Here is a 14,489-nt window from a genome sequence, read left to right on the forward strand (position 1 = left end):
TGGCTCACATGGTTAAGTAGAGGTCAGAATTATTATCTAAGGAGACGTAAACACCTGATATGATTCATCCATCCTCTTTAGGCACAATTCCATCCCACTGCTGTGTTTAAGCCAATCATTCATGAAATTATTAAAACACTAAAAAAAAATACCTAGAAATTTTTAATTCTTGCAGATAATTAATTTAAGTAGGTAATTAAAAGAATCAAGGTTGAATGATTATCACATCAAAATGCAATCGCATTATCATTTTAGCAGATGGCTTAGGTGATATTTTAAAGGAATTAATTTTTTTTTTTCAGAAATGCAGAATAAAATTTCTCTAATATTACGACTGGTTAAGGATGCCACTTGGCCATGGCATTAGGGTATGTATTTTTAGGGCAAGTTTTCTGTAAATTAGTGCTCATCGACCTGGAATGGTCATAGTGAATGCTTAATTTTATATTGAATTGGTATTTTTAATTATTAGAGAATAAAAATTATAATCCTCAATCCAGTTAGTGTTTGAACTTAGTATATTTTCTGTGACAGGACTTTAGGTAGACATTCAATTACATGCAATTTTTAAAATGATGTTTGTATGAACATAATGAACTACTTGATTTATTTACAATTGTTATGTAGACAGACTATTTAAATCCATCAGGCTCAAGACTTCTAATTTAACAATGACTTATTTACTTTTATCAGAGGGACTTATTACAAAGTTCAATTTTAGAGTGTACCTACTTATTGCTTTTGCACTGTCTTTCACATACTAAAAAATAAAGAAAGTAAAGTTTTCTAACCCTCATATTTACAAAATGTTTATGTGAACAGAGTAATCACCGATTACAACATATGTAAATAATGACATCAATTTACCCAACACATTACGTTAAGTAATCATTCTGTTAACTACATAGGCCTAGCACCCAATTTTAAAGGAACTATAAAACATAATACTAGGTAGCTAACATTATTATGAAGGTAAAATACTTTCTTACCTGTTATTTACCCTTAATAATTCTATACAAAAAGGCACCGCCACAAACTCCTAAAATCTTGTAAACCACTTGTTTGTCGAAAAATAAGTTTTACAAACTGCCAATAAAGACGCCCCTAACATATTAAACATCTCAATATAAATTATAACACTACCGCACAAATAGATAACATAATATTCATAATTATAAATAAAACTGTACAGAAATAAATAATTACAAAAACTACGTCCACCCACAACAAAACTTTTACGGAAAACGAAAATAAAAATCAAGTGACAATGACAAGTGTCATTGTGACGTCGATTCGCTGTCAAAGTGACAGCGGGTGTACGGTCCGAGGACCGAATCCATTCCACACAGTTAAAAAGTTAAAAAAGGAGATTGCATTTGATCGATTATTTATTGGGAATGGGAGCTAAGTATACAGGGTGTCCCAAAAACAATGGATAACCCTGTAACCATCGATAGGCCTCGCCATGATCTCCCTAACGTCCATTTTTGACCCCAGTAAAAATATCACCGTTTTCAAGATTTTTAAGTTATTGTGCATTTTTAGAAAATTGCCACCTGCGATTACTTTTTCTCATGCCATTTCTACAAATGAGGATACTTTTTAATCTAGTTTTTTTCCTTATCACAAGGGATAGTTGGGCTATCAAAAGAAAAGATCAAAGTTCAACAAACTAGTTTGAAAGTCTGAAAATTTTAAGAAATTGCAGAAGAGAAGGAAAAATTAATTCATTGTCTTGCACTTTAGATCAGCCATCGTGTAAAAAAAATGTAGGAAGACCATCGTGCCCATTACCTTAAAAACTTCCTTGTTTAATTGAGATTCTAAAAAGGTATCACAAGCCTATGTATTCTGTATTATTTTTATCTTATGGCTACTTGAATATACTAGTTGCTATTCAAGTAGCCATAAGATAAAAATAATACAGAATACATAGGCTTGTGATAACTTTTTAGAATCTCAATTAAACAAGGAAGTTTTTAAGGTAATGGGCACGATGGTCTTCCTACATTTTTTTTACACGATGGCTGATCAAAAGTGCAAGACAATGAATTAATTTTTCCTTCTTCTCTGCAATGTCTTAAAATTTTCATACTTTTAAACTAGTTTGTTGAACTTTAATCTTTTCTTTTGTTAGTCCAACTATCCTTTGTGATAAGGAAAAAAACTAGATTGAAAAGTATCCTCATTTGTAGAAATGGCATGAGAAAAAGTAATCGCAGGTGGCAATTTTCTAAAAATGCACAAAAACTTAAAAATCTTGAAAATGGTGATATTTTTACTAGGGTCAAAATTGGACGTTAGGGAGACCATGGCGAGGCCTATCGATGGTTACAGGGTTATCCATTGTTTTTGGGACACCCTGTATAAAGTTCACGCAGAGTCGCAGACTGAAGGTGATTGTTGAGGCAAACATGTTACCACCAGAACCACAAAACAGAAAAGTGCTCATACTGATGTGTTGTAGATCGTGCAGCGAGAGTTGAGGCGATCAACACCAGTGGGTCTAGAACAGTATACAACTCTAGACAAAGTGCAAATTAAAATCGCAAACCTATCGATATGTGTACGAAAAGCCCTTTTTTGTTGTATGGTTTTGATGGATTCGATTTCATCTAAGTGCATTATTTTGTATTGTTATTATTACACACACATCCAGCGTGTCATGCATGTGTTTGCCTCAACTTTCGCTGCGCGAACTGTAAGTGCACTTTTCTGAAATGCTCGCAAATCTCGCAATGAATGCAGTCCATGTGTATGTTTATTTTGTAAAGAACTGTATGGTGTGTATTTAGGGTTTCGTTGTAATAAAAAACATAACTGCCTACATGTATTTCTTTATTGAATAAATTACAAAAATCGTAATGTAAAATTCCATGGCAGTACATCTGCATATTCTTCAAATTATTATACTAAAAAAACTTTCAACCGAAAGTACATAGATATTTGGTCAACTTTACTTGGGTAAGGGCGACCGCCACACAGATGCGACAAGCGACACAACAAGAGAGAAAATAAGCTCTACAAAAAGGTTTACTACATAATTCAAAGACTTTCAGCTGATATTCTCTTCTCTTCTATTTAGGAAACAAAACGTTGGTAATCTGACTTGCAGAGTTACGGTATATAATTAATGAGAGAATGTAAGCATTGGTACTCGCTTATGGTTAAAGAATATATTAAATTCGGGCCCTTGATCAAGGGCATGACTGAACACAATTCAAATAATCACGAATTACGACTTAAGTACATAATAAATGTTACTTACATAGTGATTAAACGATACAACGAAATTCGAGTAAATCGCAACTCTGTGACGGATGATACCCATTAAGGCTAGTAAAATGGAGCATTTTGGAATGGTTCAAAAGCTTAGTAAAATTGAATAAGCAAACCCGAAATAAAATCGAAAGAAGCTGTAGAACACTAAAGCTATGTCCACACATGTGCATAATGTTTATTCGCCGGCTTATCTACATAAAAAGCGACAACGAAAAACATGAGCTTATCAGCAGAACTTGAGCATAGAGCTTAGGCAAGTCAAACTAAAGGAGTATTGAAGCGGATCTTAATGTTTCATTTAACAATACTTCAAATGCATGCGCAAGTGTGGACACGGCGCTATACATATTATAGTATTCCTAATATTATAAAAATGTATTACAGTAGGCGTGATTCGGTACAAAACCTAATGTGACGCTTTTGAGATACATATTTGAGGTTTTTACATTAAAGCACATATTGTCAGGCTTGGTCGCTGTTCTTATGATATGAAGTACAAAACGCTCAAGCATCGGTGATATTGTGTAGCCAAACGTGAGGAACTTTTTCAGCGCCGATTCGTAGAGTTCAAAATCGCGTAACAGTTGATACATATTATTTATGGAAACATGCTTAGAATATTATTGATGACGTGGTAAAGTGTAGTTATATTGACAGATCTCATCAAGCTGTAAGATTGCTTATTGAACCTAATTTAACATTATTCAAGACGTTATTCGTGATGGGGACACCTGTATCTTGGTTTAACGATGCTGTTTAGAACTCCAGGTTCATATGGTATTGAATCGCGCATAAGTCAATAAAGCTTGCATTAGACGGGCTATTCTCTTTTCTCCATTGACTGACCTTTAGATTCCTAATGGGGACTTTTTGTTGCACAAATCTGCAATGCATTGATTTTTCTTGTCTGCATTTGTGAACTTTTAGTGAGAAAATTGATAACTAACATCAAGTCTGATTGCAGACAAATACGTACTTTGTGCTGCAAAAAAGAATCTTAACCTGTTTTTGTATTAATTTAAATTAAAGGGGATTTACGCAACGCAAGTTCTACGAATCCCCGTTACGAAACCTAACGTGCAATCAACGGGGAGAAGTGGAACAATCATTAGTGGTTTAAGGCTACGCTCCCACTCGGTTGGGGAAACGTCCATAACTAATGTATGGCGATGAGGCCGGACTCCAGAAGCTTCTGAATCTTGGCTGCGATGGTAGGGTTTTTGAGGTGGTCCTGCAGTGCGTGCGGGTCCTGCTGCATCTGTTCCAGGATGCAGCGCATGGCGGGGTCGCGGAGAATCTGCTGCACCTCAGGGTCGGCCATGGCTCGCTTGCGGACCTGCGGAATGTATCGAATACATGAGCGTTTTCTCCTGTTACTGGTGTTTGGTTAAAAGGAGATAAAAACCCCCAAAGGACATTTTCTCTAAATAAAAAAGGGCAGACGTTTTATCCAAAGCCTAATTTATTGTACAGTCGACAGCACAACCGACTATACATTTTTGTTCCAAAATAGCATCTTTTACAACCACATTAGACACCACAGTGTGTGCCGTCGCGTCGTCTGTACAGAACCTCTGCAAACAATGTCGCATGTTTACAAGGATGTGTGCTTTTTTTAGAGTAGGGGCACCAAAAGTTCCCATTTCTAAAAATAACGCATCCAAGCTGTCCACATTCTGGATATTCCACAAATCTTTCATTTTGAGGGAACCGCCTTTTAGCAAGGTAATTATGGTCCTATGCCAGGTAATCTTGCTGCCCTATAATAGAAGCAGTGCCTACCTCCTCAGGGCTGGAAATCCCCGATCATGGTATCCTATACCAGGTAGGTGTCCCTTATAAAAAGCTTACCTCCTCAGGGTTGGAGTTGAGCTGCGTGGAGCAGGCGCGGTATCCCTCTAGAGCCTCGCCGTTGCTGGGGTCTAGTTCCAGAGCCTTCTGGTAGGCCGTCAGAGCCTTCGAGTGCTGCTGCATGCCCTGTAACCATCACAGCTATTAGACTGGTTTTAGAGTCAAACTGACGCACGCTGACTGTCAGCGCTGACAGCCGAAATGTATGAAGCGTCGGCGCCGAGCGATCAGCGTCACTTAGGAACGTTCCCTTCAATTACATACATATTGATCTGTCAGCGCCGACGATCAGCGAGCGGTCAGCGCGATTCTAAAACCCGCCTTAGACCTATATACAGGTGTTAGGTAAATGGGTATATGAGCCGACACTAGTCCATGTTAACATGGGCATATAAATGGTATGGTGAAGTCAGACATTTGATATCATCACTTGAATTTTTTTAAATTTTCATACAAAATCAATTTTATAAAATCCGATTTGTAGGAAAATAAAAATAATTAAAATGAAGATATCAATTTTCTGACTTCACCATACCATTTNTAAATGGTATGGTGAAGTCAGACATTTGATATCATCACTTGAATTTTTTTAAATTTTCATACAAAATCAATTTTATAAAATCCGATTTGTAGGAAAATAAAAATAATTAAAATGAAGATATCAATTTTCTGACTTCACCATACCATTTATATGCCCATGTTAACATGGGCTAGTGTCGGCTCATATACCCATTCACCTAACACCCTGTATAGGCCTAGGATGCGCGCAACGATACCTGTAGGCCTAGGATGCGCGCAGCGATAAGCGGTTATCACGCCATTTTATCGATTTTTCCCATACATTTTTACGACGATAAGGCTGCAGTTAGACGACGCAAAAACTTTCACACGGCCGCATGTTAGACTAGTTACTAGTTTTCGTTCATAGAAAATTTAAACTATGTTACCTAAGTCAAAAGATTAAAATTCTTTTGGAGAACCACACCGTGCGGCGGCCGCGCGGTCGCCTCCTACCTAGCTCTTGCCCAAATTTTCTATAGCGTGGTGGCCTTTTGGCGTACCAAATAAAGCTATCGCCCGGCCGCCGCGCGGCTTCTCAGCATCCCATATAAACGGGCCCTAAGAGTATATCATGGCGCACATCCTAGCCCGGTCGAGATGACGCGTTTTTATCGTGCGATACTAGAGTTTCTACATTTCCCAATAGCAATTTGTGGAAAAGTTTCCTAAATTGATAGGGCGAGTAGAGCAATGGAGATATGCAAGTGGATTAACCCATCTTATTAGCCTAGGCGCAGACCACCGATTTTTAGTTGGCCGATAGTTGGGTAGGGCTGTTGATCAGTAATTATGGAGATGTATGAAAGTGCACACATTGCACCGATTTGGTATCGGCCGATTCTACATACAAATTAGAATCTAATCAACTAAAAGTCGACGATCTGCGCCTAAGCTTACACAGAGACCAATGAAGTACTATGAAAAAAAAAGTTTTTGAATCCCTACCTGTAAAATTTTCCCCTTCCTTATCCATCCCTTGATGAACTTAGGGTCAAGCTTGCAGCACTGGTCGCAGTCCTTCAGGCCGAGGTCAAAGGCAGCGAGTTTGGTGTAGCACGCAGCCCGGTTGGAATACAGCTTGGGATCGTCCGGGTTACGCATGATAGCTTCTGTGTAGTGTTTCACTGCGTTGCTGTAGTCTCCTGTAATGGGAAACAGTTTGTTGTTCGAGAAAACAGCATAATAGATAATTGTGCCAGACAAAACTCAATGAGGGCTATCGTTTTAGCGCTCACCAGTTAGCGCCACTGTAGAGTAAGGTCCTGTCACTTGCTAGTTGCGAAGACAGTGGCACCAACTGGTGAGCGCTAAAGTGGTAGGAAGACTATCGCATTTGCACTCATCCAGATGGCGCCACTGTAGAGTAATGTCCTGTCAATTGCCAGGGGTGCCAACTGTTAAGTATAAAAACGATAGCCCTCATTATAGCAGTCTCAGAATAAAAACACCTAAAAACTTTGGTGAGCTTCAAATCTTTCTAGTCAGAATAGAACAAGTGTATTTTCTCAGTTCTGACTGTAAGGTGGCATTGTTTCATTCAGTATAAGATGCTCTTAATAAGATATTTAGCAGACACAAGCGATTTAGCTAGTGTGAAAAATTAACATGTGTAAACAAGAACTTATATGCAGTTTAGCTCATTAAAAGAAATAACTAAAGGTTAGAGATCAATGACAAGTAGGAGACGCACAAACAGTCAAAAAAGAGGAATAAACCAAATATTCAGTGATACCTTCGCACCAGTTGCAAAACAATAGAATCTACACATACCCTTTTTAAAGTATTCATTTCCTAGTTCCTTCTCCTGCTCAGCTTTGACAGGATCTACGTATGCTTTCTTCTGTTCTTCAGCTATTTTCTTCTCAACTTCACTGAGAATAGTTTTGATTTCTGGTGTGCGGTGCTCAGACATTGACTTTTCAAAGTATGTCTTTGCCAATTTCCACTGTTCCATCTTTTTGTATGCATTACCTGAATTTTCAAAGAACTTTGAATAAATGTGTTGGGAAAAGTACATAATAGTATTATTCAAACATTTCTTGACCTCAAAAGCAAAATGCAATGTTTGTATTTGTATTACAGCTTCATAACATACAACATTGGATGGAACTGATGTTTAGTTTAATAATACTAATACTTACCAATCCTAGTAAAAGCTTTAGCTATTAATTTGAAGTCAGCTCTATTTTCTCTGCCAATATCAATAGCTTTCTCACATTCCTTGATGCATTTCTCGTACTCTTTCTGTTCAAAGTACACGGCAGCCATATTTGTGTAGAACGTTATATCTGTGGGATCATGTTCGATTGCCTTCTGATAATGTTTGAGGGCGTTTTCGAAATCCTTCTTTTTGTAACACTCGTTGCCTTGGTCCTTTTCTGTTAAAGCTAGTCTACGGTTCTCTGGTAAATCTTCTTGTTTGGGTTTAGGAGGCTCTTCCTTCTTTGGTTGTGTGGGTTTCCTCTCGGGCGCCGGAGGATCGACATCCATATTCACATCGGAATAGTCAAAGTTAATGCCTAACATCACACTGATGGTTTTGAGGACACGTTTGTCCTTCATTTGGGGATCTATTTTTTGTATACCAAATGGGTTTTGAGCAACTTTCTGTAAAATACAATCATAACAGCATTAACAACTTTGTGCTGCAGTGAGAATTAAAAATGTTATGTAAACTAATTATAATAATATTTTATTCAAATTCACATATTTTTAGTAGTTGAAACTGTCTTGAATTCAGTTCTAGTATGTTTTCAATTTAATTAACTTTTGGCTCAAGGAAATCAAAGGTTGCCGGTGAATAAGTTTCAAATTGAATAACTTTGCATGAATTAACCCTGTACAATGCAAATAAAAAAAACTAAAACTTACCTCTACAATTTTGATATATTCAGGATCTTTGAGCCATTCTCTGGTCTGTGGGTCTGCATGTAACTTGGCAAACAGCTCTTCCTTGTTGATTCCAAATTCATTAGCTTGCTGCCTCACTTCAGCCAGGCCAGAGGCTAACTGCTGGTTGTTGGGATCCAGCTCCAGACCTTTCTCGTATGCTGCAATAGCCTCTTCATATCTTCCTAAGTAAGCTAGGGCACTGCCTTTTCTAGAATAACCTTTGCTCCAATTCGGGTTGATCGAAATTGTTTTGTCTGCGTCCTCGAGCGCCGCAGCGTAGTTCTCAGCCTTCGCATAGGCAGCCGAGCGATTACTGTACAAAACGTGGTTTTTCGGGTCCAGAGCGATGGCCTCAGTGTAGGTCTGGATCGCCTCCATGTACTTGCCCGCTGAGAGCGCCGCATTGCCCTTCTCCTTCAATAGATTGACCTAAAAACGTATCCCAATTCTAAATAACATAATTCACACCAAAATTCATTGCGATTCACGACCGTATAACCTCTTACCTGATCCATGATTTACACAAAGTAATTGAATTAATAGCAGCTTAGATTACAGAGGACTCACAAAAGGAATTCACTTTGCAATAGACAGTCAAGTTCACTGAAGTTCACTTTCTTTGCTCATCGAACACAAGCCGCAGAAATTCGCGAAATGACACTTCAAATTCGAGAAAATTCTCGCCAAAACCAAACCGTGATACTATAGCAACGTTCCTTTGCTTACAAAATCGTAGAACATTTTTGAACAGACAAATGAAGATTAGAATGTGTCATGCATAAAACGGAGTATACATTTTAAGGTTGATTTTCGTCATTTCATAAAACACCTACAAAAAAACCATTGCAAACAGATTTTACTCAACATCGATGTTTATACTGCACTATATTCAAATCATGGCAATAAAGATTATTGGATTATTGATCTATGAAATACATTTATCATTTTAATAAGCTATTAGAAAAGCTTTCGAAAGTTTTCAAAAATAACATTAACGTTTTAAAATAACGGTACTTAGTAATTGCTGTATATTATCTGTAATGTGACTGTGACGCATAAAAAAATCAAAAATGTCTCCTGTCTGCTGTCGTTTGACAAGTGTTTTATTTCATTTTCAACAGTTTTTGTGCGTAAAGCAATGCTTAATTTAGTGATATTAGTTGCTAATTAATTTAAAACTGTGGAACTTTACTAAGCAGCAGTGTTAATTAAAAATACCACTACTGTTGCCGTACGTTGAACGGATGGACGCTTGTTGTGTCACGCCAGTCGCTATTTTGCAGTCGTAATTGGATCGTGGACGGTGTGGGGAATACCAAGTGCTACTTTTAATCGATGGGCGATTGAGCGTTTCCGTGGTGTAATTATTGGCGGGGTTCGCGTTCCCGCGGTTCGGTGATTCACTGAGTGGAGAAAACATTTGTAACCATGGACACCGATGATGGAGAGTCCTCCAGCAGCGGCCCTATGTCCAGCTTGAACAGCCTTTTCTCATTTACAAGCCCGGCTGTGAAGAAACTCTTGGGCTGGAAACAGGTATTTCACTATCTACTATCACAGTCAAAGTTATTTGCATGTGTTGTCTCCTAGTAGTAGGGAATTTAGTGCAATGATTTGTATGGAGACCCCTCCACTTTGATATAGAAGGCTCATTTTTGCACCAGTTGTTCTTTGGGTGCTCCTGAGTAGATTTCCGTCGGTAGACATCGGGAGCCCCCCCTGTGGTAGCAGGGGGAGGGGGGGCAAGTTTCCTTCTGCCGCGCTTCACTTTAAAGCCCATATCTCCAAAACTATGGGTATTAAGGCAAGTGTGGTGTCATTTTCGGATAATTAAAGGATGGCGAATTCATTTCTACAACAAACTTTTTGCCTTTTCATACAAAAAAATAGAAATATGGAGTAAAATTCACAAAAACCAAAAAGTATTTATTTAAATAATCGTCGTTTACTTTTAAACCACTGGAGATAATCTAATAAAAAAAAAATGTACTGAAAGCTACATTTATCAGTATTATAAATATATACCATTGTATGGTACTTTTTTCGAAAAAAGTAGGTGAAAAAAATTTTTTCTTCAGGACACAGCGGGCGAATTTTAATGCGCGTTGGAAAAAAATATTTATTTTATCCATGAATTCATACTATTTGGTTCATAAGCAAGTAAAGATTATTATTTTAGAATTTATTTAGAGTTCCTGGCACATCATGCTACCATGATTTGTATTTTTTCTTCAATTAATTTTGAACTCTATGTGTAAGACATAAGGTTGAAAATAGTTTAATTACATTGTATTAATGAAAATATCATAAGAAGAAAGCACTAAATAAATAACTTGAATTTGTCTACACGTCTTATGAATATTATTATTATTATTTTAATTAACATTTTTATTTCTACATACTATTGTACCAGTGATAACGGAAAGGTAAGTGTGAGGAAAGTAAGGATTGATATTATCATAGTACGGGAGATTATTTTTAACACAAAGGCTACGGCTGTGACCATTATAGTTTTTTTTTCAGACAGCACAAGCTTCTGCACTACTTCTTTCCAGGAAAGCTTCGGCAGCTACGGGCAATTGGTCCATGTAGGCTCCATGTTGCTATCGATTCTGGTCCACCCTCAACCAGTCGGGTAAAGGGTAGACTGAATCGGTTGCTTGCAACTGACCCTATACGCGAACCCCTAGAACCAACTAAATTTTAAATAATTAGAAAAAATCATAAGGACATAATTACTGCCCTTGATATACTGATACAGAACTGCCTAGGTTGGTGGGCACTTACAGCACTCGTTCATAGTCAAGCATGTAGTAATAAACACAGTATTTCAAGCTGAATTCTACGCTATAATTATGTGTGTACTAAAAACAGGGGTGTAAGAAATGCAATATTTACATCCTTAGCCACAGCCAGGCAGTACTCAAACAAAGCCATCGCTTCAGTAAAGGTTGAGTCTAGAATTAGGTATTCTAGATGCAATCTTAAAGATGAAAAAACTCTGAAGGCAAGACAAAGTGCCCCTAATGTGGGATACCTGGACAGTGGACATACACGGATCGAATGCAATGAGAGAGCCGACAGTCTAGCGAGACAAGGGTCAGAACTGATAGTACCTTTATCTAAAAGCTTAGGTACCTCATAGCCATAANTTATTTGAAAATGACACCACACTTGCCCTAATACCCTAATAAATATAGTTTTGGAGATATGGGCCTTAAAGTGAAGCGCGGCAGAAGGAAACTTGCCCCCCCTCCCCCTGCTACCACAGGGGGGGCTCCCGATGTCTACCGACGGAAATCTACTCAGGAGCACCCAAAGAACAACTGGTGCAAAAATGAGCCTTCTATACCAAAGTGGAGGGGTTCTTGCACTAAATTCCCTACTATAGTAAATTATTTTGGTTTATTACATTCATATTAATCCAACAATATCAATATGTTAATTACATGCATTTCGAGGAAATGTTTGGTCAATTACTTACAAAGTTTTCCTTCATTAATCACAAATTAATTAACAAATTGCCACTATTAGCAAAGTACTTTTTAAGTTCTTAATGTTAATGAATGCCATTCTTTAGTTATAACTACAAATAAGCTTTAATAAATACATAGATACAGACTACATTCATACTTGATGATTATTTTCTAAATAGCTATTTAAAAATGAAAATACAAAAAACCTCTATTACCCTGAGATTTCAATCTTAGTAATTTTAATATGAATGTAACATAACTTGTGGAAGAGCAGTAAAGAAATTTTTTTTTTGTGTAATAACAAACTATACCACTGCACTGGATATAACTGATATACTTTTATTAATAAGGGGGTTTGTGTGTAATCCTATGTGTCCTAACACTGTATTAATCTGTAGATGAACTGAATTTCAGTCCATTTTCTTTGATGAGCATTTTCCTACATTATACATAAATGCGAAAGTTTGGATGTCTGGATGTTTCTTACTCTTTTATGCAAAAACTACTGAACAGATTTTGTAGAAACTGAACAGTATTATTGTTTATAACCTAGATTAACATATAGGTTATAATTTATGCCGATCTCTGACACTAAATTTCATGCGGGTGAAGCCGCGGGCAAAAGCTAGTCTTGCATACAATTTTGGCAACTCATGATGTCTGACATTGTGTCAACATAAACTCTTCATAGATCTCATTTAGATCATAATGGGCATCAAAATAAATTTTATAGTGATAATAAATAAATAAATGCCTCTTACTACACAATCTTATGGATGTTACTGTAAAAGTATTATATTTATTGGCTCCTGAAATACAGTTTACACTAGTTTAGGGGTTAGGATTTCAATATTAAAATGTTACACTGCATTTACATCAATAAAGTTGATTGTAAGTTCATCCCAGAACAGATTCTTAACTTTGATTATACCTACTCTGTTACCTTCTTGCTTACAAACAATTAAAATTGTGGTATCAGCTCCCTAGACAAGTTGCACTTTTTTATTAATTGAATTGAAAAATCTAATCCGTCAAAACTCCATACAAAAAAGGCCTTTCAACCACTTTTCGACTGGTTTGCGATTATAATGCGCACTTTGTCTAGACCCACTGAACTGCCAGATATCACAGGCTATCCTTTGAATAATCTTAACCTCATACCATCACTCTAATATCTCAAGAATTTAGAATTAAATGCCATCACAATCCTATGGCAGATCTTGTTAACACTATTGCTTTTATCCAGTCAATAACTACAAAAACAAACACTTATACACCACTAAATTTTAATCACCGAAAAAAAAAATTCTGGGTAATGAGTTACTGATACTGATCCCATTTGTGCAAAAAAAAGAGTAAAATAAAGTGACTCAAAATATCCTACTAAAATTGGTAATTTATTGACACACGTGTCGCTAGCATTATTTACGTACGATAATGTAACACTTATTAGAATTCCAAATGGTCTAAGTTAGCTAAATGTGTAATAATTAATAACACTGGAAGCGTTGTCGAGGCGTGAGCGAGACAGACAGATCGATGCAACGTGCGAACGCGTACGACTACTCTAGCGAGCAGCGGAGTGACTCAGCTGTGACGCGTAAAATACGGACTAAAGAAAATGTAATAAAAAAAATAACTTTATGAAAAACATTTCTTTTTCTTTTGCTTTAAATTTTTCCCACGTTTCTACATAACCTGTTAAAAAATTTTCGGTGATAAAAATTTAGTGGTGTATTAAATTTATGTCTGGAACATTTTGAATTCCCAGAACACTTTTAACTGTATGAATTCCATGTTATTAGATAAAAAGTTTAAGTGTCAGTTATGTTTGGGACTGCTCAGAAAGAAATAGCTTGTCTATTATTGATATATGACTCATCAGTAACAGTCATGGGTTCTGTGAATAAAGAATGATTCATTTAATGTTGTTTATGTGAATTTCTTGAGTTATTCCTTATTTGTTATAAAAAATGTAATACTCATAACAACTTTTTTTATAACATTTCATGTAGGTAATTCATATAAGATAGGTATTTTTGTTAATGCCCCTCTATACCTTACATTTCTAGAAATACTGACTAAAGAAATTAAATGCAACTTATACTATGAAATTAATTTTTATTATTCCAGGGTGATGAAGAAGAAAAATGGGCTGAAAAGGCAGTGGATAGTTTGGTTAAGAAACTAAAGAAGCGGAAAGGAGCCATTGAGGAGCTAGAGCGGGCCCTGTCTTGTCCTGGGACGCCCTCGAAGTGCGTCACCATACCGCGGTCCCTGGATGGTCGATTGCAGGTATGAGATGAGTGACTGAGTTTCTTGCGCTGCTTCTTCTCAGCACTGGCCCATTTATTGTCCTGAAGCAGTGGTAGGCTTAATATTGGGACGTGTAAAAGTGCTTTTTAAAAGCCTATCCCACCAAAAACA

At 36.9% G+C, this 14,489-nt stretch overlaps 3 protein-coding genes across 3 annotated transcripts in view; 1 reads left to right on the forward strand and 2 right to left on the reverse strand.

Annotated features, from left to right (window-relative positions):
• Positions 1–1,247, reverse strand: part of SCRB3 (scavenger receptor class B member 3) — a 33,756-nt gene extending 32,509 nt beyond the window's left edge. The window contains exon 1 of the mRNA XM_028303973.1: positions 990–1,247. The gene's annotated coding sequence lies outside the window, so the exon portion shown is untranslated. The remainder of the gene's footprint in view (positions 1–989) is intronic.
• A 1,574-nt stretch (positions 1,248–2,821) lies between these two features.
• Stip1 (Stress-induced phosphoprotein 1) lies at positions 2,822–9,334 on the reverse strand. The gene is made up of 7 exons (XM_028303962.1): positions 9,093–9,334; positions 8,566–9,015; positions 7,836–8,301; positions 7,465–7,665; positions 6,640–6,836; positions 5,134–5,259; positions 2,822–4,618 (listed from the first exon to the last, which is right to left on the reverse strand). The coding sequence occupies exons 1-7, from the start codon at positions 9,099–9,101 to the stop codon at positions 4,439–4,441; spliced, it is 1,629 nt and encodes a 542-aa protein (XP_028159763.1). The 5' UTR covers positions 9,102–9,334; the 3' UTR covers positions 2,822–4,438.
• Positions 9,335–9,645: 311 nt separating this feature from the next.
• On the forward strand, positions 9,646–14,390 carry LOC114352375 (protein mothers against dpp-like). The gene is made up of 2 exons (XM_028303965.1): positions 9,646–10,122; positions 14,196–14,390. The coding sequence occupies exons 1-2, from the start codon at positions 10,015–10,017 to the stop codon at positions 14,361–14,363; spliced, it is 276 nt and encodes a 91-aa protein (XP_028159766.1). The 5' UTR covers positions 9,646–10,014; the 3' UTR covers positions 14,364–14,390.
• Positions 14,391–14,489: the final 99 nt, after the last annotated feature.

This window comes from Ostrinia furnacalis, unplaced genomic scaffold (assembly GCF_004193835.3).
Source record: "Ostrinia furnacalis isolate ACB-3 unplaced genomic scaffold, ASM419383v2 OfSCF1345, whole genome shotgun sequence".
Classification (NCBI taxonomy): Eukaryota; Metazoa; Arthropoda; class Insecta; order Lepidoptera; family Crambidae; genus Ostrinia; species Ostrinia furnacalis.